We start from the raw sequence: 27161 nt of genomic DNA on the forward strand, positions 1-27161 counted from the left end.
TTGTGGGTCCAAGAGTAGCTCCAGTGCTTCGTTCAATTACTAAGCAAATACTGATGGAGCACCTTCTTCAACCAGGTATAGTCTAGTCACGGGGCAGGCAGCAGTGACTAAAGTGACAGAGGCCCCATCTTTATTGATCTTCCTTCTGTGTAAAGAAGCAGATTCAAAATATGTAAATGAACACGTACATAATATGTGTTTGGTAGGGATGGGTGCCACGAAAAAAAATAGAGGGCAGGAGCTTTTATATTGGGTGATCAAGGACGACCTAAATGACCAACGGAATAGAGACCAGGAAAGGTGAAGGATGAATCCCCACAGATATTTGGCGAAAGAACATCCAGGCAGAGGGAATAGCAAGTACAAAGGCTCTGAGGTTGGGTCAGAGAGTCTTACAGCTGAGCAGAGCAGTGATGGTAGGGTGAAAAATTGGAGAGTCAGTCTGATAAGGCTCTGAAGGCCTTGGTATGTAATTGGCCTTCTCAATTTTTTCCCCCACTTTTATTTTGTTGTAATAGATCTTAATTTGGTTAGCTAATAAAATCTTAGATTCAAAATCAGTTCCCCTTGGAATTTTGAATATGTTGTGCCACTGACTTTTAGTAACCACTGTTGTTGCTAAAAACTGCCTCAAATCTGATTCCATTGCTTTGTAAGTTCTTTTAGGATCCTCTCTTGGTGTTTTGAAGTTTCACAAAGTTCTAAGGCTATGTCTTTCATTCATTTTTTGTATTTTCCTAGGTTCTTTTTTATTATATTTCCTTTCATTTTCCCCATCATGAGAAATATAATATCCTCTTTTTGGAATCTGTTGTAATTTTTGTTTGTTTTTTATTTTTTATTTTAGTAAGAGAGAGAGAAACATCGATCTGTTCCTACATGTGCCCCGACCAGGGATCAAACTGGTAACCTCTGTGCTTCAGGATGAGGCTCTAACCAACCAAGCTACCCAGCCAGTGCTGTTTTTTTGTTTTTGTTTTTAATCTTTCCATTGTTTTGAGAGAGGGAGAGGGTGTTCTCAAATGTCAGTTTCTCTTTCAGCACTTTAAATACGTTATTTCATTGCCTTCTGGCCTTCAATATTTCAGCCAGAAAATCTACTGATTATCTTATTGAGGATCCCTTTTACATAACGAGTCACTTTTCTGCTTTTAAGATTCTCTCTTTGTTTTTGACCTTCCACAAGTTAATTTTCCCATGTGTCACAGAATAGGTCCCTTTGAGTCTTTCCTACATGTGGTATTTGTTGAGCTTCTTGGATTTATAGATCCATATCTTTATATATTTTCTCAAACATGAGATGTGTTTAGACATTATTTCTTCAAATAAACTCCCTCTTTCTATCTCTCTCTTTTTGGACTTGCATAATGCATATATTGGTCAGTTTGACAGTGTCATATAAGTCCCTTAGACTATTTTTACTCTTCATTCTACTTTTTATTTGCTTTTTAGACTCAATAATTTCAAATAACCTGAACTTCATTCACTGATTATTGGCTTTTGTCTGTATATTGAACCCCTATACTGAATTTTTCTATTAAATTTTTGTGTATTTTGTTTTGTTTTTTCTTCTTTTCCAAGTGAGAGGAGGGGAGATAGACTCCCACATGTGCCCCAACCAGGATCTACCCCAGCAACCCCCGTCTGGGGCCAGTGCTCTGCCCATCTGGGGCCATGCTCACAACCAAGCTATTTTTAGTGCCTGAGGCGGAGGCTCCATGGAGCCATCCTCAGCACCTGAGGCCAGTGTGCTTGAACCAATCAAGCCAGGAGGAAAAGAGAGAGAGACAGAGAGAAAAGGGAGAGGGTGGAGAAGCAAATGGTCGCTTTTCCTATATGCCCTGAGTGGGACTCAAACCCCAGACATTCACCTGCCAGGCCAACACTCTACCACTGAGCCAACTGGCCAGGGCCTCAATTTTTGTTTTAAGCTCCATAATTTATTTGGTTCTTTTTTATAATTTCTATCTTTTTGTTGATAATCTCACTTTGTTTCCATACTGTTTTTCTGATTTCATTTAGGTATCTATCCATGTTCCTTTTAGCATATTTAAGACAGTTGTTTTAAAGTCTTTGTCATGTAAGTTCTAAGACTGTGTTTCTTTAGGATGAGTTTCTGGGGATTTATTTTTTCTTTGAATAGGCCTGGTTTCCCTGTTTCTTTGTATGCCTTATGACCTTTGTTGGATTTTGGGCATTTGGAAAAAATAGCCATCTTTCCCAATCTTTTCAGACTGGCTTGACTACTCGGCCCCTCAGCAAAACTCATGATCTTCTCAAACCTTTTCTGGGATGTGTCTTGCCCAGGCCTTTGCACATGCTTTTTTCCCATTCCCCCATATACACAGCTGCTTTTAATATTTTTATTTTCTTAAAAGTTTTGTTCCTGTCTGACCTGTTGTGGTGCAGTGTTTAAAAGCATCCACCTGGAATTCTGAGGTTGCTGGTTCGAAACCCTGGTCTTCCCTGGCTCCTGCTTCTCCTCCCATTCTCGCTCTTCCCTCTCTAAAAAATAAATAAAAATCTTTCACAAAAAGAAAAATATGTATATATATATATATATATATATATATATATATTTATTTTTTTTTTTTTTTTTTTTTTTTAAGTTTCATTTCTGCCTGACCAGGCAGTGGCGCAGTGGATAGAGCGTCGGACTGGGATGCCGAGGACCCAGGTTCGAGACCCTGAGGTCACCAGCTTGAGCGCGGGCTCAACTAGTTTGAGCAAAGCTCACCAGCTTGGACCCAAAGTCACTGGCTCAAGCAAGGGGTTACTCGGTCTGCTGAAGGCCCACAGTCAAGGCACATATGAGAAAGCAATCAATGAGCAACTAAGGTGTCGCAATGAGAAACTGATGATTGATGCTTCTCATCTCTCCGTTCCTGTCTGTCTGTCCCTGTCTATCCCTCTCTCTGACTCTGTCTCTGTTTAAAAAAAAAAAAAAGTTTCATTTCTGCTTCTTTCCACAACCTTAGATATTCTCTTGTATTCTCTTCATAATCTCTTACCCCTAGGTGCCCGTGGTCTGTAGTTCCCCTAAAGTTCTTATATAGCATAGTGGCCACCACTGCCTTCTGTAGCCTCTGTCCTGAAAATTAGTCCATTTCTTCTTCTTGCCACCTTTCCCATCAACACTCTGTGTTCATTTAGATTTTCCTTAATGCCTTCAGTAAGGTTTTATCATTTTAAGCACATAGGCCATGCACATCTTTTCTTAGAGTTACTCATATATTTTATAATTGTGACTGTTCTAAATGATACATTTTTTATGTTTTCTAATTATTCATAGCTATATATATGTGCATTTAACTTTGGTTTATTATTCATTCAATTTTTTTTGTTTTTTTTTGTTTTGTTTTGGGGTTTTTTGGTAAGAGGAGGGGAGATAGTAAGGCTGACTCCTGCATGCACCCCAACCGGGATCCACCTGGCAACCCCATCTGGGACCAGTGCTCCGGTACTGAGTTATTTTTAGCACCCGAGGCTGATGTGGTCCAATGGAGCTATCATCAGTGCCCAGGGCCACGCTTGAACCAATTGAGCCACTGGCTGCAGGAAGGGAAGAGGGAAAGAAGGGGCAGAGGGAGAAACAGATGGTCATTTCTGCTGTGTGCCCTGATTGGGAATCAAACCTGGGACATTCGTATACTGGGCTGATGCTCTATCCACAGAGCCACCTGCTAGGGCCCATTTTTTTTTTTGTTTTCTAAGTGGAATAAGCAGTTAAATCTTCTCAAATAGTCATTAGTCATGAGCCATCTTTTACACATATTTCTGTTATTCTTATTAATTTGTCAATAGTTCTGTACTTTCTTTGTGGCATAAGCAATCATGTCTTCTCAAATAATCATTTCATTTCCTATTTTCCAAGTCTCGTGCCTTGTTCATAATATTAAAATCCATTAATATAGTAAATTATAAGTTTTATAATATTAAATTCTTGCTTTCCTAGATAAACTCAACTTGGTCAAAGTTTTTCACCTTTTTATTAACTGTTAGAATTGATTGCTAGTAACTTATAGAGAATTTAGACATCTGATATCATGGGTGAAATTGGCCTGGGATCTTCCATTTCATCCTGTCCATGTCTAGTTTTAGAATCAAGGTTTATTTGTCTTATAGAATATGTTGCCCTGGCCGGTTGGCTCAGCGGTAGAGCGTCGGCCTAGCGTGCGGAGGACCCGAGTTCGATTCCCGGCCAGGGCACACAGGAGAAGCGCCCATTTGCTTCTCCACCCCTCCGCCGCGCCTTCCTCTCTGTCTCTCTCTTCCCCTCCCACAGCCAAGGCTCCATTGGAGCAAAGATGGCCCGGGCGCTGGGGATGGCTCTGTGGCCTCTGCCTCAGGCACTAGAGTGGCTCTGGTAGCAACATGGCGACGCCCAGGATGGGTAGAACATCGCCCCATGGTGGGCGTGCCGGGTGGATCCCGGTCGGGCGCATGCGGGAGTCTGTCTGACTGCCTCTCCCTGTTTCCAGCTTCAGGAAAATGCAAAAAAAAAAAAAAAAAAAAAAAGAATATGTTAGGGCCTACCAGGCAGTGGCACAATGGATAGAGCGTTGGACTGGGATGCAGAGGACCCAGGTTCGAGACCCTGAGGTCACCAGCTTGAGTACGGGCTCATCTGGTTTGAGCAAAAGCTTACCAGCTTGAACCCAAGGTCGCTGGCTTGAGCAAGGGGTAACTTGGTCTGCTGTAGCCCCATGGTCAAGGCACATAAATGAGAAAGCAATCAATGAACAACTGAGGTGTCGCAATGAAAAACTGATGATTGATGTTTCTCATCTCTCTCCGTTCCTATCTGTCTATCCCTATATCTGACTCTCTCTCTGTCTCTGTAAAAAAAATAAGGAATATGTTAGGAGTAGTTCCTCTTTTTTTAGTCTCTGAATTTGAATTGGAAAAAATTTGTTTCTTGGAATTTTCTTAGATATCAGTTTCAAAATCTAGCCTGGCCTGTGATGGTGCAGTGGATAAATCATCAACCTGGAAAGCTGAGGTCCTGAGTTCAAAACCCTGGGCTTGCCCGGTCAGGGCACATATGAGAAGCAACTATGAGTTGATGATTCCTGCCCCGCCCCCCCCCCCCTTTTCTCTTTCTCTCTCTAAACTGAATAATTTTTTTTTTGTGTATTTTTCTGAAGTGAGAAGCGGGGAGGCAGAGAGGCTCCTGCATACGCCCAACCGTGATCCAGCCAGTATGCCCACTAGGGGGTGATGCTCTGCCCATCTGGGCCATTGCTTTGTTGCAACTGGAACCGTTCTAGCACCTGAGGCAGAGGCCATGGAGCCATCCTCAGTGCCGGGCCATCTTTGTTCCAATGGAGCCTTGGCTGCGGGAGGGGAAGAGAGAGACAGAGAGGAAGGAGAGGGGGAGGGGTGGAGAAGCAGATGGGAGCTTCTTCTGTGTGCCCTGGCCGGGAATCGAACCTGGAACTTCCACACACCGGGCCGATGCTCTACCACTGAGCCAACCGACCAGGGCCTGAATAATTTCTTTTTAATTCCAAAATAATCTAGTATACCTGATGCTTTTTTTGTGGTAAGACTTCACTCCTATCTTCTGTATCTTTTTGAAGCATAAGTTTAGATAAACTATATTTTTCTTGGAATTAGTCTGTTTTCTCTAAATGTTCAATTGTTAGCATAAAGTTGTTGATAGTGTCTTTTTTTTCTTCTATATCTGAAGCATATCTCTTTTTTAGTCCTTAGTTCTTTAAGCTTTCTTTCTGTTTTTTGATTAATGTTGCTTGAAGTTTATGTTTTTAGTCTTTTAAAAAATGACTTTTAGCCTGACCTGTGGTGGCACAGTGGATAAAGTGTCAACCTGGAATATTGAGGTTGCCAGTTCAAAACCCTGGGCTTGCCTGGTCAAGGCACATATGGGAGTTGATGCTTCCTGCTCCTCCCCCCTTCTATCTTTCTCTCTCTCCTCTCTGAAAATGAATAAACAAAATCTTTAAAAAAAAAATAAAGATATTAAAAAATTACATTTTTCTTTGTCTATTCTTAAGTTTGTTTTTAGTTTCCTTGATTTCAATTTTTTTTTATCATCATCTTCCTTCTGCTTTATAAAAATGTTTTTTCCGATTACTTTTTTTTAATTCCCCTAGTATCTTAGATTGGAACTCTTTGGTCATTGGTTGTCATTCTTTCATGTTCTCTAATATAAGCTGTTTTATGTTTGTAAGTTCCCTATATAAGCCCCATCTTCTGATGCATCCCACCAGTTCTGCAGTGCTTAATGTTTTATTTCCATTTTGTGAGTTATTTTTAATTTCAGTTAACTAATGTTAATTTAATTTGACCCATGAGTTTTATTAGGTTGTGTTTTAGTCAGAGAACATGATCTATATTGGGAAAGGGCAGACCCTTCCCCACCCTGGGGTTGGCAGACTTTTTCTATAAGAGATCAGAAAAGAACATATCAGGCCTGACCTGTGGTGGCGCAGTGGATAAAGTGTCGACCTGGAACGCTGAGGTCGTTGGTTTGAAACCCTGGGCTTGCCTGGTCAAGGCACATATGGGAGTTGATGCTTCCTGCTCCTCCCCTCTTTCTCTCTCTCTCTCTCTCTCTCTCTCTCCTTCTCTCTCTCTCTCTCCAGTAAAAATGAATAAATAAAATCTAAAAAAAATAAAAAAGGACAACATTTCAGGCTTTGCAACTCCATATGATGCCCTGCAACTACCCAGCCCTGCTGTTAGAGCATAATGTCTATACGCAGGTATGTCTGCATTTTGATAAAATTATTGACAAAAGTATATGGATGGATTTGGCCCAAGCCAACCCACAATCTAAATTAGACCTGTTACTCTGTAGAGGCTCTAAAAGCAATTTTTCATATTTCCACGTGTGCCAAAGAAGACTGTTCTCTAGTTGTGGGTGCATTCTATATATGTCCTAATGGTCATGTACACTAAATGTTCAGTTAGAATTACCTGAATCTGCAGATTTTTACCCCACAACTAATTGAATGTATATTAAAATCTTCCTGCAAGGATGGTTTTGTCACTCTTTCTTGATTTTCTCTTTCTCAAATGATGTTTTTGTTTCAAAGTCTACTTTTTCTGATAATTGTAAAACACAAGCTTTCTTTTTTTATTTACTAACATATCTTTCTCCATCTTTAACTTTTAACATTTCTGTATCCATGTTTATGTGTTTCTTGCCAACATCACTTGGCTGGCTTTCATTTTATCTAATATGGCAAGCTGGGTTTTTTTCACAAGTTGAAACCATTTACATTTTTGTTTACATTTTTTTAAGACCAAAATAAACTTTAGCAAGAGAGTTGATCACATTGCTTTTCATACTTCTAGCATCACCTCTGTTTATTTCTTCTTACTTTGAGTATTAACTCCAAAACATATCCAGGCCGGATCTTTTTCTTTTTTTTTTTTTTCTTTCAGGGACAGAGAGAGAGTCAGAGAGAGGGATAGAAAGGGACAGACAGGAATGGAGAGAGATGAGAAGCATCAATCATCAGTTTTTTGTTGCAACACCTTAGTTTTTCATTGATTGCTTTTTCATATGTGCCTTGACCGCGGGCCTTCAGCGGACCGAGTAACCCCTTGCTCAAGCCAGCAACCTTGGGTCTAAGCTGGTGAGCTTTTTTTTGCTTAAGTCAGATGAGCCCGCGCTCAAGCTGGCAACCTTGGGGTCTCGAACTTGGGTCCTCCACATCCCAGATCGATGCTCTATCCACTGCGCCACCGCCTGGTCAGGCCCAGGCCAGATCTTTACTGTGGTAAATGTTGAGGTCTGACAAGCCTAAGAATATTTTTTATTGTACCCCCTTATATGAATAACTGTTTGGCTGGATAAAAAAAGGAAGACTATGAGATTTTTTTCTCCATATATTTTAAAATAATACTTTACTGTGAATCTTGGTATCTTTTCGTTTGTAGGTGATATGCTTTTGTTTTTTAGAAATTTTTGGAATTATTTTGTTCCAATTTTGTCTGATATCCACAGATTCTGCATATTTCATTTAATGTGTCTAAATACCAGTTTTTTTCATATCTTCATAAGCACCTAAGGGAGCCTTTCAACCTAATGCAATTAATTTTTCTTTAATTATGCAAAATCTACACATATTATTTCTTCAAATATTTCCTTCTCTTTGTATCTCTCTCCTGTGGGACTCTTGTAGATGTTGGGTCCATTTGCCATACTCCATTGCTTTTACTCTATCTGTACAGTTTCTCCTCTTACAGTTTCCCCTCTACATGCCTCCCTGCTTAAACATTGGCTGCCTTTCATCTGAGCCCACCTGACTTGGTCTTCAGCAGTGTCCATTTTGCTAATTCCATCTCCTTCAACCACTGTGTTGCTCAATATCGACACTGTCCTTTCTGTAATGCCTTATCTTGTTTAGCATCTTGGGCCTTCTCGTCTAATGGTCAGTGTTGTCAGTTGCTGGTTTTCCCTTTGCAGCAGCTGTGTTCTTCAAGGTTCTGTGCAGTGGAGACCCTACCTGGCAGTGCATGTTGCAAAAGGCCCCGCAGACATAGAGGAGACATGGGCAAGAACCAAGGGCAAATGCCACAGTACTGTAAAACCAAAGCTAGTCATTGCCTCCCGGGTGGCCATCCACCTGTCCCTCTGCCTGATATCCTACTTTTATCCTGCTCTGGAAGGCCAAGCTACTGTGGCCACTGAGCAGTGCAGTTGAAGGCCATTGGTGACTGTGGCAGCTGACTTAAGAGGACATGGAGAAGCAGAACCTACCCTGGTTTTCTCTGCAGTGTCCTTGCACTGTGTCCCTCCCCTGCACCCTGCCACTCCACCCCATAGGCACCAACTCAGCCTTTCAGTTCTCCCACGGCTTCCTAACATGCAGAGAAATTTTCTTCATCCATCTCTTGTTTTTCCAAGGGGTACATGGGGTCAGATGGGCAGACACAAGTGTCTCTAAGGCCAGAAAAGTCCCCACTGTCTAGGTCTCCTCACTGACACTTGCACTGAGCTGTCTCGCCTATGTCCACAGGGTCTACGGAAGAGGGAGCTATTGAAGGAGCTGCTGCCAGTCATCGGGCAGAACCTCCGCTTCCAGCGCCTTTTCACCGAGTGTCAAGAACAGCTCGACATCCTGAGAGACAAGTAGCTTGCCCACAACTGCCCTCGCTACAGCAAGGGCAAGGCCACTCTCTCGCCGCTGATGACGTACAGGGCCACCTCTCACCTTGTCGAGCTGCAGTAGGACGAGGAGACACTGGCAGGAGGTGGGCTGTCCAGCACCAGCCCAACTCCCTGGGTAGACTTCCCCTGTACCCTGGGCCTGTTGCTGCTCCCTTGGAAGGAGACAGCTCTGCTCACAACTCATCCCTCCTTCCAGGGACCCCTGTACGGAACAGGGGCTGGGGTTCTGCCCTACTGCCCTGGGGTCAGTGAGGCACTCTCAGACCTACCGTCTTTAACACGGTCCAGAGGTGGACACTAGCCCCTGCCACGGCAGGTGCCGTGCTGCTTCCGCTATGACGAATGAGCCATTTGTGAAAGAGAGAACTCTGAAATGTTGATGTATTATGCAGTCAGTAGACTGACCCAAGACCTATGTAAAAGGAAAGGCTATTCCAACACACAGACTATTTTTGTACTAGAATTTGCTAACTTGTAATATGGAATTTTCCTTTTGGTCAATAATCAGGATTTCCCTATAAGTCACTTGGACATTGGTTACTTATAGGAAAAAATTTAAACTCTAATTATGACAGCTACATTGAAAAATAATTGTACTGAAATTAACTTGTCTATCTTCATTTGGTTTTAATTTTTAAATGTTTGTAAAAAGAGACTGTTTGGGGGGGATGGGGCAGAGGGTGGGCAATTTCTTTTGTAAGTGTAAAATAAATGAATACGCATTGGATACCAAATCATCCTGGTTTCCCCTGCCTTTTTCTTTCTAACTTCCACCTTTCTTCTGGAACTGTAGGTCCCTCCTAGAATGAGGAATGACAGAACATCATAGCCAGATGGGATTTATATTTGATGTCATCTAATTCTATGCCCCACTCTAGCCCATCCATGCAGAAATTTATTTCACAAGGTGGAGGTCACTTCCCTGGTCGTGTATCACCTTAGGCAGAGCTGGGGCTCACAGGCAGGCCACCTCACATGTTTCTTCTCCCAAGCCAGGCATTGAAGTCCTTGGTTATGTCTGCTGTGCCCCAAGTTCCTGATCATGCTGGGCATCAAGGACTGTATCTGACTTGCCAATTCCATTGAAGGATATCAGTAAGTAAAGAGTCACATTTTCACCCTAGCCGGTTGGCTCAATGGTAGAGCGTCGGCCTGGTGTGCAGGAGTCCTGGGTTCGATTCCTGGCCAGGGCACACAGGAGAAGCGCCCATCTGCTTCTCCACCTCTCCCCCTCTCCTTCCTCTCTGTCTCTCTCTTTCCCTCCCGCAGCCAAGGCTCCATTGGAGCAGAGTTTGCCCGGGCACTGAGGATGGCTCTATGGCCTCCACCTCAGGTGCTAGAATGGCTCTGGTCACAACAGAGCAATGCCCTAGATGGGCAGAGCATCACCCCCTGGTGGGCATGCCGGGTGGATTCCGATCGGGCACATGCGGGAGTCTGTCTGACTGCCTCCCTGTTTCCAGCTTCGGAAAAATACAAAAAAAAAGTCACATTTTCTTTTTTGAAAAGATTTATTGATTTAGAGAAGAGAGAGACAGAAGGGGGTGCGGAGTAGCTGGAAACATGACCTCACTGTAGTTCCCATGTGTTCCTTGACCAGGCAAGCCTGAGGTTTCAAACCAGCAACCTCAGCATCTAGGTCAATACCTCATCCATGCCTGACCTGTGGTGGTGCAGTGGATAAAGCGTCGACCTGGAAATGCTGAGGTCGCCGGTTCGAAACCCTGGGCTTGCCTGGTCAAGGCACATATGGGAGTTGATGCTTCCAGCTCCTCCCCCCCGTCTCTCTCCCTCTCTCTCTCCTCTCTAAAATTAATAAATAAAATTTAAAAAAAAAATTAAAAAAAAAAATACCTCATCCATTGCGCCACCACAGGCCAGGCTCTAACATTTTCTGAAGAATTGTCTGGAAACTAGGATTTTTTTTTTCTTTTTAAATTGTATTTTATTGGGGTGACACTAGTTAACATAATTATACAGGTTTCAGGAGCCCAATTCTATAACACATCTCTGTAACCATATTGTATGTTCACCTCCCCAAGTCAAGTCTTCGTCCATCACCATTTATCTCCCTCTACCCTCCTCCACATCCCACCCCCCTGGCAATCACCATACTGTTGTCTGTGTGGAAGCTGGGATTTTCTTAGAAAGTGTTCTAGATGCTGACCCACAGGAGAGGAGATAGTTATAATCACAGAATCTTCAAAGATGGTAATGGCTGAGCACATTTACCCCGGGTCATGGACCTCATCTCACCTTCCTGCTAGCTGTGTATGATCCTGAGTCAGAGGAAGGAGGCCTGGACTTGGAATCAGAAGGCCTAGGTGACTGGCCACTGACATCTCTCTGACTGCTATCCTGCGTAGAGGCCATCTCACTGCCTGTCTCACTCATATGTCAGGTGGCTGGATGAGACCCAGGCACACGTGCATGCCCAAAAAGCCAGCACACAGGCTGTGTGTAGGCATAGACATCTCAAAAGCTAGGCTGCAACTATAAACTTTGAAGAATAAGAAGCTAAAGATGCTCTGTGGGTCGGGCAGCTCCCCTAAAACTCTGCAGCGAGCATTGAGAACTTTGGAGCCATAGAATATACACAGCTGAAGGACTGGCAGGTCTGTCTGGGGTCTAAACCAGCAAAAAATATGGGCCTCACTTCTCAGCTGTCAAATGGAGATGAGGTTAAGGAAACTTCATGTCTGTGAGACCTAACAAATCAATAGGCAGTCCTGGCACTTGGCAAATGCCTTGTTGAAGAAAACTTTGGCAGTCAGTGTTTTTACACTACTATTTGAAGAGGAAAGGAAGACAAGAAGCAAAAAGACTTCTGCTTTCAGCCAAGATGGCGTACAGGGACCCAATTGACCCTCCTGCCTGAAACAACCAAAGTAATCAGTCAAAGTACATGAAACAATGGTGTCAAGACACTGATTATCAGCCTAGAGACTGTGGTGGTTCAGTGGATAAAGAATCAACCTGGGCCCTGGCCGGTTGGCTCAGTGGTAGAGCGTCGGCCTGGCGTGCGGAAGTCCCGGGTTCGATTCCTGACCAGGGCACACAGGAGAAGCGCCCATCTGCTTCTCCACCCCTCCCCCTCTCCTTCCTCTCTGTCTCTCTCTTCCCCTCCCGCAGCGAGGCTCCATTGGAGCAAAGATGGCCCGGGCGCTGGGGATGGCTCCTTGGCCTCTGCCCCAGGCGCTAGGGTGGCTCTGGTCGCAGCAGAGCGACACCCCGGAGGGGCAGAGCATCGCCCCCTGGTGGGCGGAGCGTCGCTCCCTGGTGGGCGTGCCGGGTGGATCCCGGTTGGGCGCATGCGGGAGTCTGTCTGTCTCTCCCCGTTTCCAGCTTCAGAAAAATACAAAAAAAAAAAAAAAAGAATCAACCTGGAATGCTAAATTCACCAGTTCGACCCAGGCTTGCCTGGTCAAGGCACTTGTGAGAAGCAACTATCTATGAGTTGATGCTTCTCAATGCAACCCCCTACTGCCTACTTCTCTATCTATCCTCTCTCTAAAATCAATAAATAAAATCTTAAAAAAAAAAAAAAAAAGGCAAAAGGACAGTGATCCCCTAGAAGATGGAAAACAGAGAAGATGAGCCCTACGACTGCCCCCACTTACTACCTGGCAAAAGTTTCCAGGCTTAAACAAAGGAAGGGGAAGCTGAGGGAGAACTTAGTTTACTACTTGCGTTGAAGAAATGAAACCCAGAGAGACTAAGGCAGCTAGAGTTCACACAACAGAACACCAGAGAGGAGAAACTCCATGGAGCAACACTGGAGCTCAGTAAAGGGAGCATCGTTCTGTATTCATCCTGAGTACTCATCAGTGCGTGCCCATGAGAAAATTGCCAAGGTCAGGCAAAGAACCAGGCAAATTATAAGAGTTTTCATTACCATGAGTAGATATTTTGGACCCACTTAGAAGGCTATACCAAGGGTTTGATGTACTCTACTACATTTTGCATTTCTAAAATTTGTTTGGTTCCTTTAAAAATCTGTTTGGTCTGCCTGACCTGTGGTGGTGCAATGGATAAAGCGTCAACTTGGAACGCTGAGGTCGCCGGTTCAAAACCCTGGGCTTGCCTGGTCAAGACATGTACAGGAAGCAACTACTATGAGTTGATGCTTCCTGTTTCTCTCCCTACTTTCTCTCTCTCTCTCTCTCTCTCTCTCTCTCTCTCTCCTCTCTCTAAAAATCAATGAATGAAATCTAAAAGAAAAAACCAAACTTATAAATTGCTTTTTAAAAAAATCTGCTTGGTCATTCTTTACAATTTCAGAAGTCTTGCATGTAATTTGTTCTCCTGCATGTATTTTTAAGCTTACCTTTTAGCTCTTTAAACATATTGAATATAGTAATTTAAAGTCGGTTTGTGACTATTTCTTCATCTCAATCTTTGTGAATCTGTATCTGCATATTGGTTCTCTTGGTTCTTTCTTGTTGTGCCTTATTTCCCTGAATGGTTGTTTTTATTTTATAATATTTTCTTTTTTTTTTAATAATATATTTTTTAATTTTTTTAAATTTTTTATTTTATTTATTCATTTTAGAAAGGAGAGAGAGAGAGAAGAGAGAGACAGACAGACAGAGAGAGAGAAGGGGGGGAGGAGCTGGAAGCATCAACTCCCATATGTGCCTTGACCAGACAAGCCCAGGGTTTCGAACCGGCGACCTCAGCATTCCAGGTCGACGCTTTATCCACTGCGCCACCACAGGTCAGGCATTATAATATTTTCTTAACCACGAGCTGCTCATCTCCCTTGGAATTTTATTTGTGGGATGAAGGTCTGCAAGAATAACTGTAGAGCAGATACCCTAGATAGAATACTAAACTGAATGGCTGTCCTCATACCCTTGCCAACACAGTTATCAAAGTTTTTACCTTTACTGATTTGACAGGTTGAAAAAATAAAGTATATAATATATATTAAGTACATAGATCAATGATAATCAATATAGATTTAATTTTCCTTTTGCTTATTAGTGAAGTTGGGCATTTTTTTCATATGTAAGAATCAGTTGTATTTCTTTTCTGCGCGTTATTTGTTTATATATTTTTGCCCAGCTTCCTATTTGGTTAGTGGTCTTACTGAGTTGTAGGAGTTCATCATTTCTATTGTGAAGGTTAAAAACAAGCACAAAGAATTAAAGATTTTTTTTGTCAGAATTACTTGGCAAGCAATGTACCAACAGTGAGAATATTAGGATCCTTTCAAGTCAGAATGTCTAGTTCCTTTACATGTATCGACACAGGGCAAGGTTCTGACTTATTTACAATCATGCCATTTTGCTTATTCATTATTTTCTTTTTTTTTTTAAGGGTTTACTTTTTTTTTTTACAGAGACAGAGAGAGAGTCAGAGATAGGGACAGACAGACAAGAATGGAGAGAGATGAGAAGCATCAATCATCAGTTTTTCATTGTGACTCCTTAGTTGTTCATTGATTGCTTTCTCATATGTGCCTTGACCGCGGGCCTTCAGCAGACTGAGTAACGGCTTGCTCGTGCCAGCGACCTTGAGTCCAAGCTGGTGAGCTTTTTGCTCAAGCCAGATGAGCCCATGCTCAAGCTGGCGACCTCGGGGTCTCGAACCTGGGTCCTCTGCATTCCAGTTCAACGCTCTATCCACTGCGCTACCACCTGGTCAGGCTCATTAGTTTCTTAAAGCCCTTTTTTCTAGGGTGTACATTTTTAGTATTGACCTGAGGTGGTAATTTAGGGTATTATACTGTTATTACTAAAGGATTTACGTAATGTTTGGGGTAAAGGGTTATTTGGGGGTCACAGGCATTATTGTCAAAATTGAGAGGTCTGAAAAATGTAGTACTACCCACAGCAAAAATCAGCTCTATTGTTAGGTGATGAGGCAACAGAAATGTTGAAAGGGCAGTCTGCATAGGTGTACTATGTGGGGGGTGGGGGGGTTAATTTGAAAGTTAACAGTCTGTTCTCTTCTTTAACATTTTTGGCTAATGGATTGTAAAGCTATTGTGCAAATAGTTGCATCATCCCTTTTATTCACAGTGGACAATAACCAGTGAGCAACCAGAAGCAGTAAAGGATAGCAGTTACTCTGTGGGAGTGCCAACAAAGAATGCCAAAGGTTTCTCCTCCCCCAACAAACATCTTGTATGCAGCTGAGCCGTCAGCATCCAAACCGCATCTTTAAATGGTGGTTCTGAAAACGACTGGCCTCTGGGCAAAAGCGTGGAACCTAGTTCCAGACCTGCTACTACTATGTATTGTGCGACCACAGGCAATCCAGGTGACCATCAATGGCTTTTGATTGGTCATCTGCCAAATGCGATCTTTGCAGACTCTTCACACAGATTTTTTTTTTTATAAGCTACTTCTTATCAGGAGCCTTGCTTTTTTTTTTTTTTTTTTTTTTTTTTTTTTACAGAGACAGCGAGAGAGTCAGAGAGAGGGATAGATAGGGACAGACAGACAGGAACGGAGAGAGATGAGAAGCATCAATCATTAGTTTTTTGTTGTGACACCTTAGTTGTTCATTGATTGCTTTCTCATATGTGCCTTGACCATGGACCTTCAGCAGACCGAGTAACCCCCTGCTCTAGCCAGTGACCTTGGGTCCAAGCTGGTGAGCTTTACTCAAACCAGATGAGTCCGCATTCAAGCTGGGGACCTCGGGGGGTCTCGAACCTGGGTCCTCTGCATCCCAGTCTGATGCTCTATCCACTGCGCCACCGCCTGGTCAGGCACACACAGATATTTTGACACAGTATTCTCTAGAAAACATATCAGCCATGAAAGATGTTTCCTAAAGGAGCAAGTGCTGAGCCTTGAGCAGGAACACATCTGTCACACCTACTTTGAAGCCTCCTCTTACGCTGTTTTGGGCACATCTTTGAACGCAAAGGTCCAGAGATTGAGGTAGAATTTCTCAACATACGGAAGGCTCTAGGGAAGGGCAGCCAGTAACTCGGTTTTTACCTCTACTGAAAACCTCATTACTCACAGAATATACTGAGCGCAGCCCACACCTAGTCTCGCGTCCAGGCCTTGTACACCTGGTCACTGCAGCTAGAACACGGGCCACTCTCTGAAGCACACCTGCCTTAAGCACTGCCCAGGGCGGCGCAACTCCCCTTTCCTAGAGGTGCCGGAAGTGCGGCTACTGCAGACCACTTTCCGGAGGACCCTCAGGCGGAGGGCGAAGGGATTCCGCGATCCCGATGCGATGGGAACGCTGGCGGCAGGCCCAAGTCAGTGCGCTTGCGCTGCCACCGCCGCCGCGGCTGCTTGTCAGCATGTCTCCTTGTCCGCCTGTCCGCTTCGCTCGACGGGAGCCGCCGCCGCCGCCTCTGCCCCGCGTCCCCCATGGCGCAGATCCTTCCCATTCGCTCCCAAGAGCATTTGCAGGTGAGGGCCCAGCTTCTGCGTCGAGACCTGGCGGGCTCCAGGGCAGTTCGCATGTTCGGCCCTGTCAGCCGCGCCCCCGGCCTCCCGGGGGACCTGGCGGCGCCGCTGACCGGCCCCCGACCCTCAAGATGACCTGGGTGGAGACGCGGCGGTGCCCAGTTGGCTGGGGCGGGCGTTCGGTGTCGGGACTCGATGGCTGCCTGTGCGGACAGCCAGGGGTGCTGGATGGACACAGTGGCCCCGCAGCGACAGCGGTCTGGGGGAGGAGGAGGGCGGGGATGCGGCCGGGGCGCCGCTCTCGGCTCAGACCTGCAGGGAAGGCTAAGAGCGCCCGGGTCGAGAACCTGGCGAGGTGTCTGTCCTGTGTCAGTCAGTGCCTTTGAAAAGTTTTCCCTATATTGTCGACTTTCAACCTTTTTCATCTCGGGGCACACATAAACTAATTACTAAAAGTCTGTGGCACACCAGAAAATATATTTTTTGCCCATCTGACAAAAAAAAAAAGTATAATTTTGACCCATTCACACCGGATGGCTATTGTTATGTTAGCTGTTTTCATTTTTTTAATTTGACAACTTGAAAAAGAGATCAGTGCCCCTGAGTAAATGATCAGGTATTGCATGTTTTTTTAAGTATGTTAAGAATTTTAAAACTTTTTAAAAATTTACTTATTGATTTCAGCAAGAGAAGAGGGGAGAGAGAGTGAGAGAGACAGGAACACTGAGATGTTCCTATGTGTGTTCTGACCTGGGAATCAAAACTGCAACCTCTGCACCTCCAGTCAAGGCTCTAACGAAATGAGCTATCCTGCTGAGTGAGGCAAGGGTTGCATGTTCTAAAATTCTTTTATTTTTTATTGTGGGAGAGACAGAGAGAGTCAGAGAGAGGGACAGACAGACAGGAACGGAGAGAGATAAGAAGCATCAATCATCAGTTTTTTGTTGTGACACCTTAGTTGTTCATTGATTGCTTTCTCATATGTGCCTTGACTGCGGGCCTTCAGCAGACCGAGTGACCCCTTGCTCAAGCCAGTGACCTTGGGCTCAAGCTGGTGAGCTTTGCTCAAACCAGATGAGCCTGCACTGAAGCTGGCGACCTCAGGGTCTCGAACTTGGGTCCTCCGCATCCCAGTCCAACTCTCTATCCACTGTGCCACCGTCTGGGCTCTGTCCCAAGCCTTATAACTGAAATCTGTACCCAGTCTTAAATTTCCCCTTTTGTGTCTAATGATCCATTACAGGATGACTTCATAGAGAAAGGATCTTCAAATTGTGTGACCAGAGGAAAATTATTATGCTTTGTTTTCATAAGATCCTCACAATACACCATCAGCAAAGTTTAGCTTTTTAATGAGGTCCCAGTTTGTACTGTCTATAACTCTCCTAAAATAGTTGTGCCTCGGGAAAGTAAAGATTGGCTGCCTGTATTTGAACGAGGTTTCGGTACAGGCACTATGCACAGAGCTTCACTCATATCACATGCATGTGCCACACCTGCAAGGGATATTGTTATGATTCTCATTTTACAGATGAGATGGGATTGCATGAATAATAGTAGCCACCTGCTCTGTCCTAAGTGCTTTATGTTAAATCATTAGAGTCCTTAAGATATATATTATTTTCCCTGTTTTTTTGTTTGTTTGTTTGTTTTGTATGTTTCTGAAGTGAGAAGCAGGGGGGAGGCAGGCAGACAGACTCCCACATGTGCCCGACCGGGATGCACCCGGCATGCCCACCAGAGGGTGATGCTCAGCCCTTCTGGGGCATAGCTCTGCCATTCTAGTGCCTGAGGCGGAAGCCATGGAGCCATCCTCAATGCCTACCCGGGTCAACTTGGCTCCAATGGAACCCTGGCTGCGGGAGAGGAAGAGAGAGACAGAGAGAAAGGAGAAGGGAAAGGGTGGATAAGCAGATAGGCACTTCTCCTGTGTGCCCTAGCCGGGAATTGAACCCTGGACTTCCACACACTGGGCTGATGCTCTACTGCTGAGCCAACCGGCCAGGGCCTTTCCCTGTATTCTGTTGTAGAAACTGAGGCACAAAGATGTTAAATAAGTAACTTATCTTCAGTCATTCATTGAATAAGGGCAGGATTCAGACTCAGATCTTTTTTGACTACACATTGTATGGCAAGGAACATGATAGGTAGAAAGGTCATGTTTTCACAACACAGCGCACTTTTAACTTGATATCCAAATGTGAAATGCCCTAGGAGTCATGTAGTGACTGTTCATGTCCTCCTGTTCTGTAGATTTATAACTTGATACCTGAGTATGCTACCAGTCACTTGGTATGTGATAGAGCTAGCTAGGGTCATGTGGAGACAGCAGTCTTTTTAACACCCATCTCCTTCCTAGGCTCCATTCTTCCACTGAGCTGAGCCTGTTGCCAGTTAATTTGGAATAGCAAAATACTACCGCTGCTAATTATTATATTATAAAAATGTAGTTATTATTTATTGAGTCATTTCTCTTGCCAGTCACTATACTAGGTATTTCATATTCTCATTTCATTTAACTCTCTTGATAACTGAGGCAAAGAAAAGTTATGTAGTCAGACCAAGTGGTGGTGCAGTGGATAGAGCATCAAACTGAGACACTGAGGACCCAGGCTGGAAACCCTGAGGCCATGGGCTTGAGTGTGGGCTTGAGTGCAGGCTCATCGGCTTGAGTACGGGGTCGCTGGCTTGCCTGGAGCCCCTCCCCCAACCCTGGTCAAGGCATGTATGAGAAGCAACTAATGAACAACTAAAGTGACACAACTACGAGTTAATGCTTTCTATCTCTCTCCCTTCCTGCCTGTCTGTCTCTCTTTCTCTCACACACCCACACACAAAAAGCCTTTCTGTTCAAATGCTGGTTTCTCTCCCCAATAGACACCACTATATATTTTTTTAAATAATTACAATAATTCTACTATAAATATTCTCCTGCCTTTTGTTTTTGCAATTTATTATAGTTTGAAGATCTTTCTTTTAGGATCACATACAGATCACAGCATCTATTAGCATTGTTTATTAATACCATCCTGAGGTGGTAGTTGTCACTTTGTCCCCCACCCTATAAGTATTTTGTTGCTTTCCCCTACTCTTTCTGTATTTTTCCCCTTGCTACTTCACCTAATTTGCTGCTTTCAGCCTCTTCTACATTTTTTTCTTCTGCTTCTCTTGCTTGAGGCCTGCTGGTGGCCTCCAAGCCAGGCAGAGATTACCATCACTCCTGCTGGCTAAACAAGGGTGCCATAGACCTGGGAGAGCAAAGTTCAGTGACAAAATTAGAATCCAATCAGATCTTCACAGGCCAGAATCCAACTGGTTGACATTTAACAGGGATAAATATAGGGCCTTAAGCATTGGTTTTAAAATACAGAAAACCTGCAGTGGTATAATTTGAGAGAGGTTCTGTAAAGCACTGTACAAATGTAGTTTTTAAACTACCCAGAACTAACCTAGTCCTAGAATTTTAGGTAAGTTCTATAAAAGACCTTGATGCCATCACTCTTCATAGGCCCTCATTTACAGAGCACCCTCTCTGAGCTAGGAAAAGCTTACTGGTAAGTTTAAAATATAAATTATATTTTCTTAAATATGTTTGCAGATGAACTAAATCTGACTGCCTAAAGCAAGTAACTTCTTTCTTTTTCTTTTTTTTTTTTTCTTTTTTAAATTTATTGATTTTAGTGAGAGAAGAAGGGAGAGAGAGACAGGAACATCAATCTGTTCCTGTATGTGCTCTAACCAGGGATTGAACCAGCAACTGCTGTACTTCAGTATGATGCTCCAACCAACTGAGCCACCCGGCCAGGGCAAGTAGCTTTTTTACTGGTGAATTATTTAACATCCATGTGCTGGACACTGGGACAAGACCATGAATGAGCCTAGGAAGGAGACAGATACAGAAGGAAAAAGGACTGGCATTTTCAGAAGTACAGAAGCGTGAAAACATGGGGGATGTTCAGTGCATCTAGAGTGTTCTGGCTCTTTGATGCAGGCAGTTGGTGTTTTCACCAGGAGTCCTATGTAAACACAGCTGTAACCCTCTCAGTCAGCCTACTGTTCCTAAGCCCCTTAAAGAGATCAACCATGGGAATGTCAAATTAGTAATTTCTTTTTACGGTTTCCTCAGTGTCAGATTTTTTAAAAACAATTCATAAGTTTTGTTTATTTTTATTTTTTGTTTTTCAATTTTAGGTTACATTCAGTCTTGTTTTGTATTCAGACAAGTATATAGCATAGTGGTTAGACAGTCATATACTTTACAGTGTGATCCCCCGATAAGTCTAGTACTCACCTAACATCGTATGTTATTAATATTATTGATTATATTCCCTATGCAGTCTATACTTTATATTCCTGTGACTATTTTGTAACTACCAATTTGTACTTCTTAACCTCTTTACCATTTTTTTACCCAACCCCCCAACCTCCTTCCCATCTGGCCACCATCAGTTTGTTCTCTGTCTCTGTGTATCTGTTTCTATTTTGTTTGTTCACTTATTTGGATTTTTTTAGATGCCACATATAAGTAAAGTTATAGCATTTGTCTTACTCTGTCTACTTAATTCACTTAAAATAATATCTTCTAGGTCTATCCATGTTGTCATAGATGGTAAGATTTCATTCTTTTTTATACCCAAGTATTTATATATATTTCATTGTATATATACCACCTCTTTATCCAGTAATCTGTTAATGGACTCAAGTTGACTGTTCTATATGTTGCTTCTATATGTTGGCCATAATGCTGCAATGAACATAGGGTGTGTATATCTTTTCAAATTAGTGCTTTGGATTTCTTTGGATAAATACCCAGAAGGGGAATTGCCATGGCCCCTGCATTTTTATTTTGGGGCCTGAAATTTTTCTTTAGATTTAAACAAAAAGTTAAGTAATATAATATCTAAGAAAATTCTGAAGGTAAAGAATGCTGAGGAGGGCAAATCCTACCTATGTTTAAAAACTATGTAAAGCCTCAGTAAATAAAATAGTATGGTACTGATGCATAGGCAGATTAAAGGAACTAACTAGAGAGTCAGAAATACATTCAAGTAGACAGAAATATGTTTTAGAATTTAGTGTGAGATGAAGATAACATTTCAAATTAGTAATAAAAAGATGATTAACAAATGATATTGAGAAAATTGAATAGCCATTTAGAAAAAGGCAGAATCTAAAATCTTACTACCAAAATAAATTCCTAGTATATCTGAAACTCAAACATAAAAAAAGAAAGCATAGTCTGACCGGTGTTGTCACATTGGATAGAGCATCGACCTGGGTTGCTGAGATCCCAGGTTCAAAACCCCAACGTCGCTGGCTTGAGCACAAGCTTACCAGCTTGATTGAGCATGGAGTCGCTGGCTTGAGCATGGGATCATAGACATGTTTCCATGGTCACTGGCTTGATCAAGGGGTCACTGGCTCAGCTGGAGCCCCCTGGTCAAGGCACATATAAGAAGCAATCAATGAACAACTAAAAGTGCCACAACTACAAGTGGATGCTACTCATCTCTCTCCCTTACTGTCTCTCTCCCTTCCTGTCTCTCTCTCTCTCTGTGTGTCTTTCTCACACTCTCTCTCGCTAAAATAAAATAAAATAAAAAACAATAAAGAGCCTGACCAGGCTTAGTGACACAGTAGATAGAGTGTCGGACTGGGGTGCGGAGGACCCAGGTTTGAGACCCCAAGGTCGCCAGCTTGAGCACGGGCTCATCAGGTTTGAGGAAAGCTCACCAGCTTGAACCCAAGGTCACTGGCTCAAGCAAGGGGTCACTCAGTCTGCTGTAGCCCCCCCCCCCCCCGGTCAAGGCACATATGAGAAATCAATCAATGAACAACTAAGGAACCGCAATGAAGAATTGATGTTTCTCATCTCCCTTCCACAAAAAAAAAAAAAAGAAAGAAAAGAAAGAAAGAAAAGAAAGCATGCAGTCTTAGAAGAAAATACGGTAAAGGTCTTTCTAAGTATGACACCAAATCTAGAATATACAGTTGTGTTTTCACAAGATTTATGAATTAGACCACATAAAAATCTGCATAAACAGACTCAAGAGGTTTGCAGCTCATTTCAGAGAACTAACTTTACTCATATTTAAAATCCTCCATCTAACCTGACCTGTGATGGCGCAGTGGGTAAAGTGTTGACCTGAAACGCTGAGGTTGTCCCTGGTTTGAAACCCTGGGCTTGGCCAGTCAAGGCACATATGGGAATTGATGCTTTTTGCTTCTCCCCTCTTCTCTCTCCCTTTTTCTCTTCTATCTAAAAATCAATCAATAAAAAAATTTCTTTAAATAAAAAATAAAAACCTACATCCAACCAATAAGAGACTTCAGCAGTCAAGAAGAAAATGTGCAAGGATATTTAGAGACAGTTTGTTCAGAAAGATATAGAAATGGCTCTTAAACATGAAAAGATGTTTAGGCTTTACTTCTGAGAGTTAGAAATTGAATTTTTTCATCTGTTGAAGCATCAAATATCAAGTCATATGATAATAAGGCTTTAGGATGCAAGGATGCAGAAAATAGGTGTGCCCATTTGATGCTAGTTTTGAAATGTATGCCTTGTCCCCTACAATTCTCCTTCTAGAAATTTATTCTATAGATATTCTAGTATATGTGCTAATTTCGTTATATATGAACAAGGTGATTTATTGCAGTGTTCAGAGAAAACAGCTAAACATTAAAATAAGCCAGCTAGTACTACAAAGTAGATTAAATTTTGCTGCATAAATATAATGAAATATTGCCTGAATAGCACCCCAACCAGGATCCACCCAGCAAGCCCCCTACTGGGCAGTGCTCTGCCCATCTGGGGCTGCTCCATTGCTCTGTAACCAAACTATTTTAGCGCCTGAGGCAAGGCCATGGAGCCATCCTCAGTGCCTGGGCCAACTTGCTCAAGTCATTCAAGCCATGGCTGTGGGAGGAGAAATGGGGGGGGGGGATGTACAAGCAGATGGTCACTTCTCCTGTGTGCCCTGACCAAGAATCAAACCTGGGACTTCTACACGTCAAGCCAATGGTCTACCACGCAGCAAACCGGCCAGGGCCAAATGTTTCTCTTTTAACTCCTAGGTCCTGATTGAGCACATTGGAAACCTAGACCAAGCATTTGAGTTTTCCGAGAGATGCAGTGAATCTGCCACATGGAGTTGGTGCTGGCCCAGCACCAGAAAGACCTGGTGAAGGAAGCTGTCAACTCCTACATCAGAGTTGACGATGCTTTCTCTTATCAGGAGGTTGTCCAGGCAGCCAACAGGAACAGTAAGTGAACCTCCTCTCCATGGAACACTGCTTCTCACAGGGTGAAGCCCAGTGAGGCAAGGGTGTGGCCTTGCTGGGAATCCGCATGTGCTATGCATCCAGAGATAGGAAGACACAACTCAGTGAAGGATTTCTGAAAGAATTTGAAATAAATGTTACTTGGTTAATGACACTAACTCTTCAGTTGACTCTCACCCTCTTGTACAAGACTAGATGATTTAAGTACAATGAGTATTGCTATCATAGTAATTTTAAGGTCAGAGATTTAGACCCAGAGTTTCTTCTGGCTATTCTAGTTGATTGTGGCCATAGCTTCTTCAGGGGCTGGAATAAGCATTACATCCCCTGGTGAGGTTCCTCTCTCCGAAAGCAGCTCCTTTGAGTTCTGCCCCTTTTCCTTCCCCTACCTAGGATAGAACTCTGCTCAGCAGGCAAAGTCCAGTACCTTCTAGACCTTACCAACAGCCAGAGCCTTTCCAAGGCAGAGTGGGTGGGTCAGCGTCCTCACTGAGGACAGGCTGGGAGGAACTGAGCCCCTGGCTAACCTGAGCAGCTCTGTGTTAACCTGGTTTTGGTTTTCTTTCTTTAGACAATTGGGGAAGTCTGTATAAATTCCTACAGATGGCCAGCAGAAAAGGCTGTGATTCCTACACAAGCAGAACTTATTTTTGCCTTGAATAAAACTAGTCATCTTTCTGAGCTAGAAGGTTGTATGAATGGACTGACTCCACAAGGCCCACATCCCGCAGGTAGGCCATGCCCCTGGGGATTATGAACTATTGTTGTAGGCAGTTTCAGGGATTGCTCCCTAGAGTGGCTCAGATTTGAGAAACAAGCCACAACAGTGAATTAAGTCCCTTGTTAAGGCCCCTGGCTATGTCAGAATGATTCTCCTAGAAAAGGTGTCAGGACTACATGCAAGTGCTGTAGCTGTCACCCCCAGAGAACAAACTAAACTAAGTAACTAGTCAGATGAAGAAGAGATGTTGAAAATTAATAGCTTTTCCATATGTCATCAATTACCAGATAACATAATGAAAAAAAGTTTTTTCTATTTTTTTATTTTTTAAAATTTTTTTTTTAATTTATTTCTTTTGTGACAGAGAAAGTTAGAGAGAGGGACAGACAGGAAGGGAGAGAGATGAGAAGCATCAATTCTTTGTTGCGTCACCTTAGTTGTTTGTTGATTGCTTTCTCACATGTGCCTTGACCGTGGGCCTTCAGCAGACGGAGTAACCCCCTGCTTGAGCCAGTGACCTTGGGTCCAAGCTGGTGAGCTTTGCTCAAACCAGATGAGCCCGCGCTCAAACTGGCGACCTTGGGGTCTTGAACCTGGGTCCTCCGCATCCCAGTCCAACGCTCTATCTACTGTGCCACCACCTGGTCAGGTGAAAAAGTTTTTTCTTTTTAAGTAGAAATAAAACTAAAATGTGTTTTGGCCTGACCTGTGGTGGCGCAGTGGATAAAGTGTCGATCTGGAAGTGCTGAGGTCGCCAGTTCGAAAGCCTAGGCTTGCCTGGTCAAGGCATATATGGGAGTTGATGCTTCCTGCTCCTCCCCCTTCTCTTTCTCTCCTCTCTCTCGCTCTCCCTCTTTCTCTCCTTTCTAAAAAGTGAATAAATAAAAATAAAATAAATAAAAACTAAAATGTGTTTTAAAAATCTTTTTTAAAAAACCTTAAATAGTCTGACCTGTGGTAACACAGTGGCTAAAGCGTTGAACTGGAACACTGAGGTCACGGTTTGAAACCCCAGGCTTGCCTGGTCAAGGCACAAATGGGAGTTGATGCTTCCTGCTCCTCTGCCCTTCTCTCTCTCTCTCTCTTTCTCTCCTCTCTAGTTTTACCTTGCTTGGATAAAACTGTGTTTGGTTCTTGGGTGTGTTCTGGCTTCTTACTCATTTATTCACTCAGCAGGTACTGGCTAAGCATTGGCCACTTCATATGTCACGTGGGCGCTGGGGTCAGGCGGGAAGCAAAGGCCTGCCTCATAGGGCATCAAATAACACATGCTGAGGAAAATATGTCACAAACATGGGAAAGAGGGATGTTGGGAGGGCTGCTCGGTTTTCTAAGGGGTGGTCATGACCGGAAGGGAAGTGTAGTGAGTGTGCAACATCTGAGGCAGCGGTGGGGCCAAGGACAGCACAGCTCATGCGGCTCCACCTGCCTGCAGGTTGCCGCCATGGAGCTCTAATACAAAGCCCTGCAGTTCTGTTTGGATCACAAACCCCTGCTCATCGGCTACCTGCTTCTCATGCTGGCACTGCAGCTGGACCACCCTTGGACCGTCGGCTTCTTTCCATAGGTGAGAGTCAGTCCCACATCCAGAAAAGTGTGAAGTGTGTGGGCCATGGTCATCTGAATGGTAGTAGTACCTTAATAAACTGTTTTTGAAATTGATCCCAGCCAATTTAAATATTAAAAGTATCAAATGAGCCTGACCAGGTTGTGGCACAGTGGATAGAGCATTAGACTGGGATGTGGAGGACCCAGATTCGAGACCCCGAGGTCACCAGTATGAGCGTGGGCTCATCTGGTTTGAGCAAAGCTCACCAGCTTGGACCCAAGGTCACTGGCTTGAGCAAGGGGTTACTCGGTCTGCTGTAGCCCCATGGTCAAGGCACATATGAGAAAGCAATCAATGAACAACTAAGGTGTCCCAACGAAAAACTAGTGATTGATGCTTCTCATTTCTCTCCATTCCTGTCTGTCTGTCCCTATCTATCTCTCTCTCTCTGTCTCTGTAAAAAAAATTTTTTTTTTGTATTTTTCTGAAGCTGGAAACGGGGAGGCAGTCAGACAGACTCCCGCATGCGCCCGACCGGGATCCACCGGGCACACCCACCAGGGGGCGATGCGCTGCCCATCTGGGGCATCGCTCTATTGCGACCAGAGCCACTCTAGCGCCTGAGGCAGAAGCCATGGAGCCATCCCCAGGGCCCAGGCCATCTTTGCTCCAATGGAGCCTCGGCTGCGGGAGGGGAAGAGAGAGACAGAGAGGAAGGAGAGGGGGAGGGGTGGAGAAGCAGACAGGTGCTTCTTCTGTGTGCCCTGGCTGGGAATCGAATCTGGGACTTCCGCACGCCAGGCCGACGCTCTACCACTGAGCCAACCGGCCAGGGCCTAAAAAAATTTTTTTTTTAAGTATCAAATGATTTAGGTTTCAGATCCAGGTTTGCATTTCCTACTAAAATGTTCATGGTTGAAATTAGAATCCACTGAGTAACCCAGGCAGCCCTTTTTGAATGTAGGGCTGGTCAATTCTAGGTGACCAACCTATCAGCATGTCGTAGGGACCTGACCCAAGCCCAGTAGTTCCCTGAAGACTTGTCTGAGTGCCCTGACCATTTTCCCCACTCAGGCAGGCCAG

The 27161-nt window shown here is 43.7% G+C and overlaps 1 protein-coding gene and 1 long non-coding RNA gene across 4 annotated transcripts in view; both read left to right on the forward strand.

The window, feature by feature from the left end:
- The window catches only part of HIRA (histone cell cycle regulator), a 67754-nt gene extending 57887 nt beyond the window's left edge, over positions 1-9867 (forward strand). For 2 of the 3 annotated variants that reach the window (XM_066365374.1, XM_066365373.1), the window contains one exon: positions 8994-9867. In XM_066365374.1, coding sequence (XP_066221471.1) covers positions 8994-9397 — 404 coding nt within the window. In that variant the 3' untranslated portion in view covers positions 9398-9867. The remainder of the gene's footprint in view (positions 1-8993) is intronic. The other variant, XM_066365372.1, reaches the window with a different exon arrangement.
- Positions 9868-19924: 10057 nt separating this feature from the next.
- On the forward strand, positions 19925-23912 carry LOC136392784 (uncharacterized). Its single transcript, XR_010748981.1, has 3 exons — positions 19925-20081; positions 20209-20333; positions 23602-23912. It is a non-coding gene; the product is annotated as an uncharacterized lncRNA (long non-coding RNA).
- The last annotated feature ends 3249 nt before the right edge of the window (positions 23913-27161 follow it).

The sequence above is a fragment of the Saccopteryx leptura genome, chromosome 2, assembly GCF_036850995.1.
Source record: "Saccopteryx leptura isolate mSacLep1 chromosome 2, mSacLep1_pri_phased_curated, whole genome shotgun sequence".
In the NCBI taxonomy this organism is placed as follows: Eukaryota; Metazoa; Chordata; class Mammalia; order Chiroptera; family Emballonuridae; genus Saccopteryx; species Saccopteryx leptura.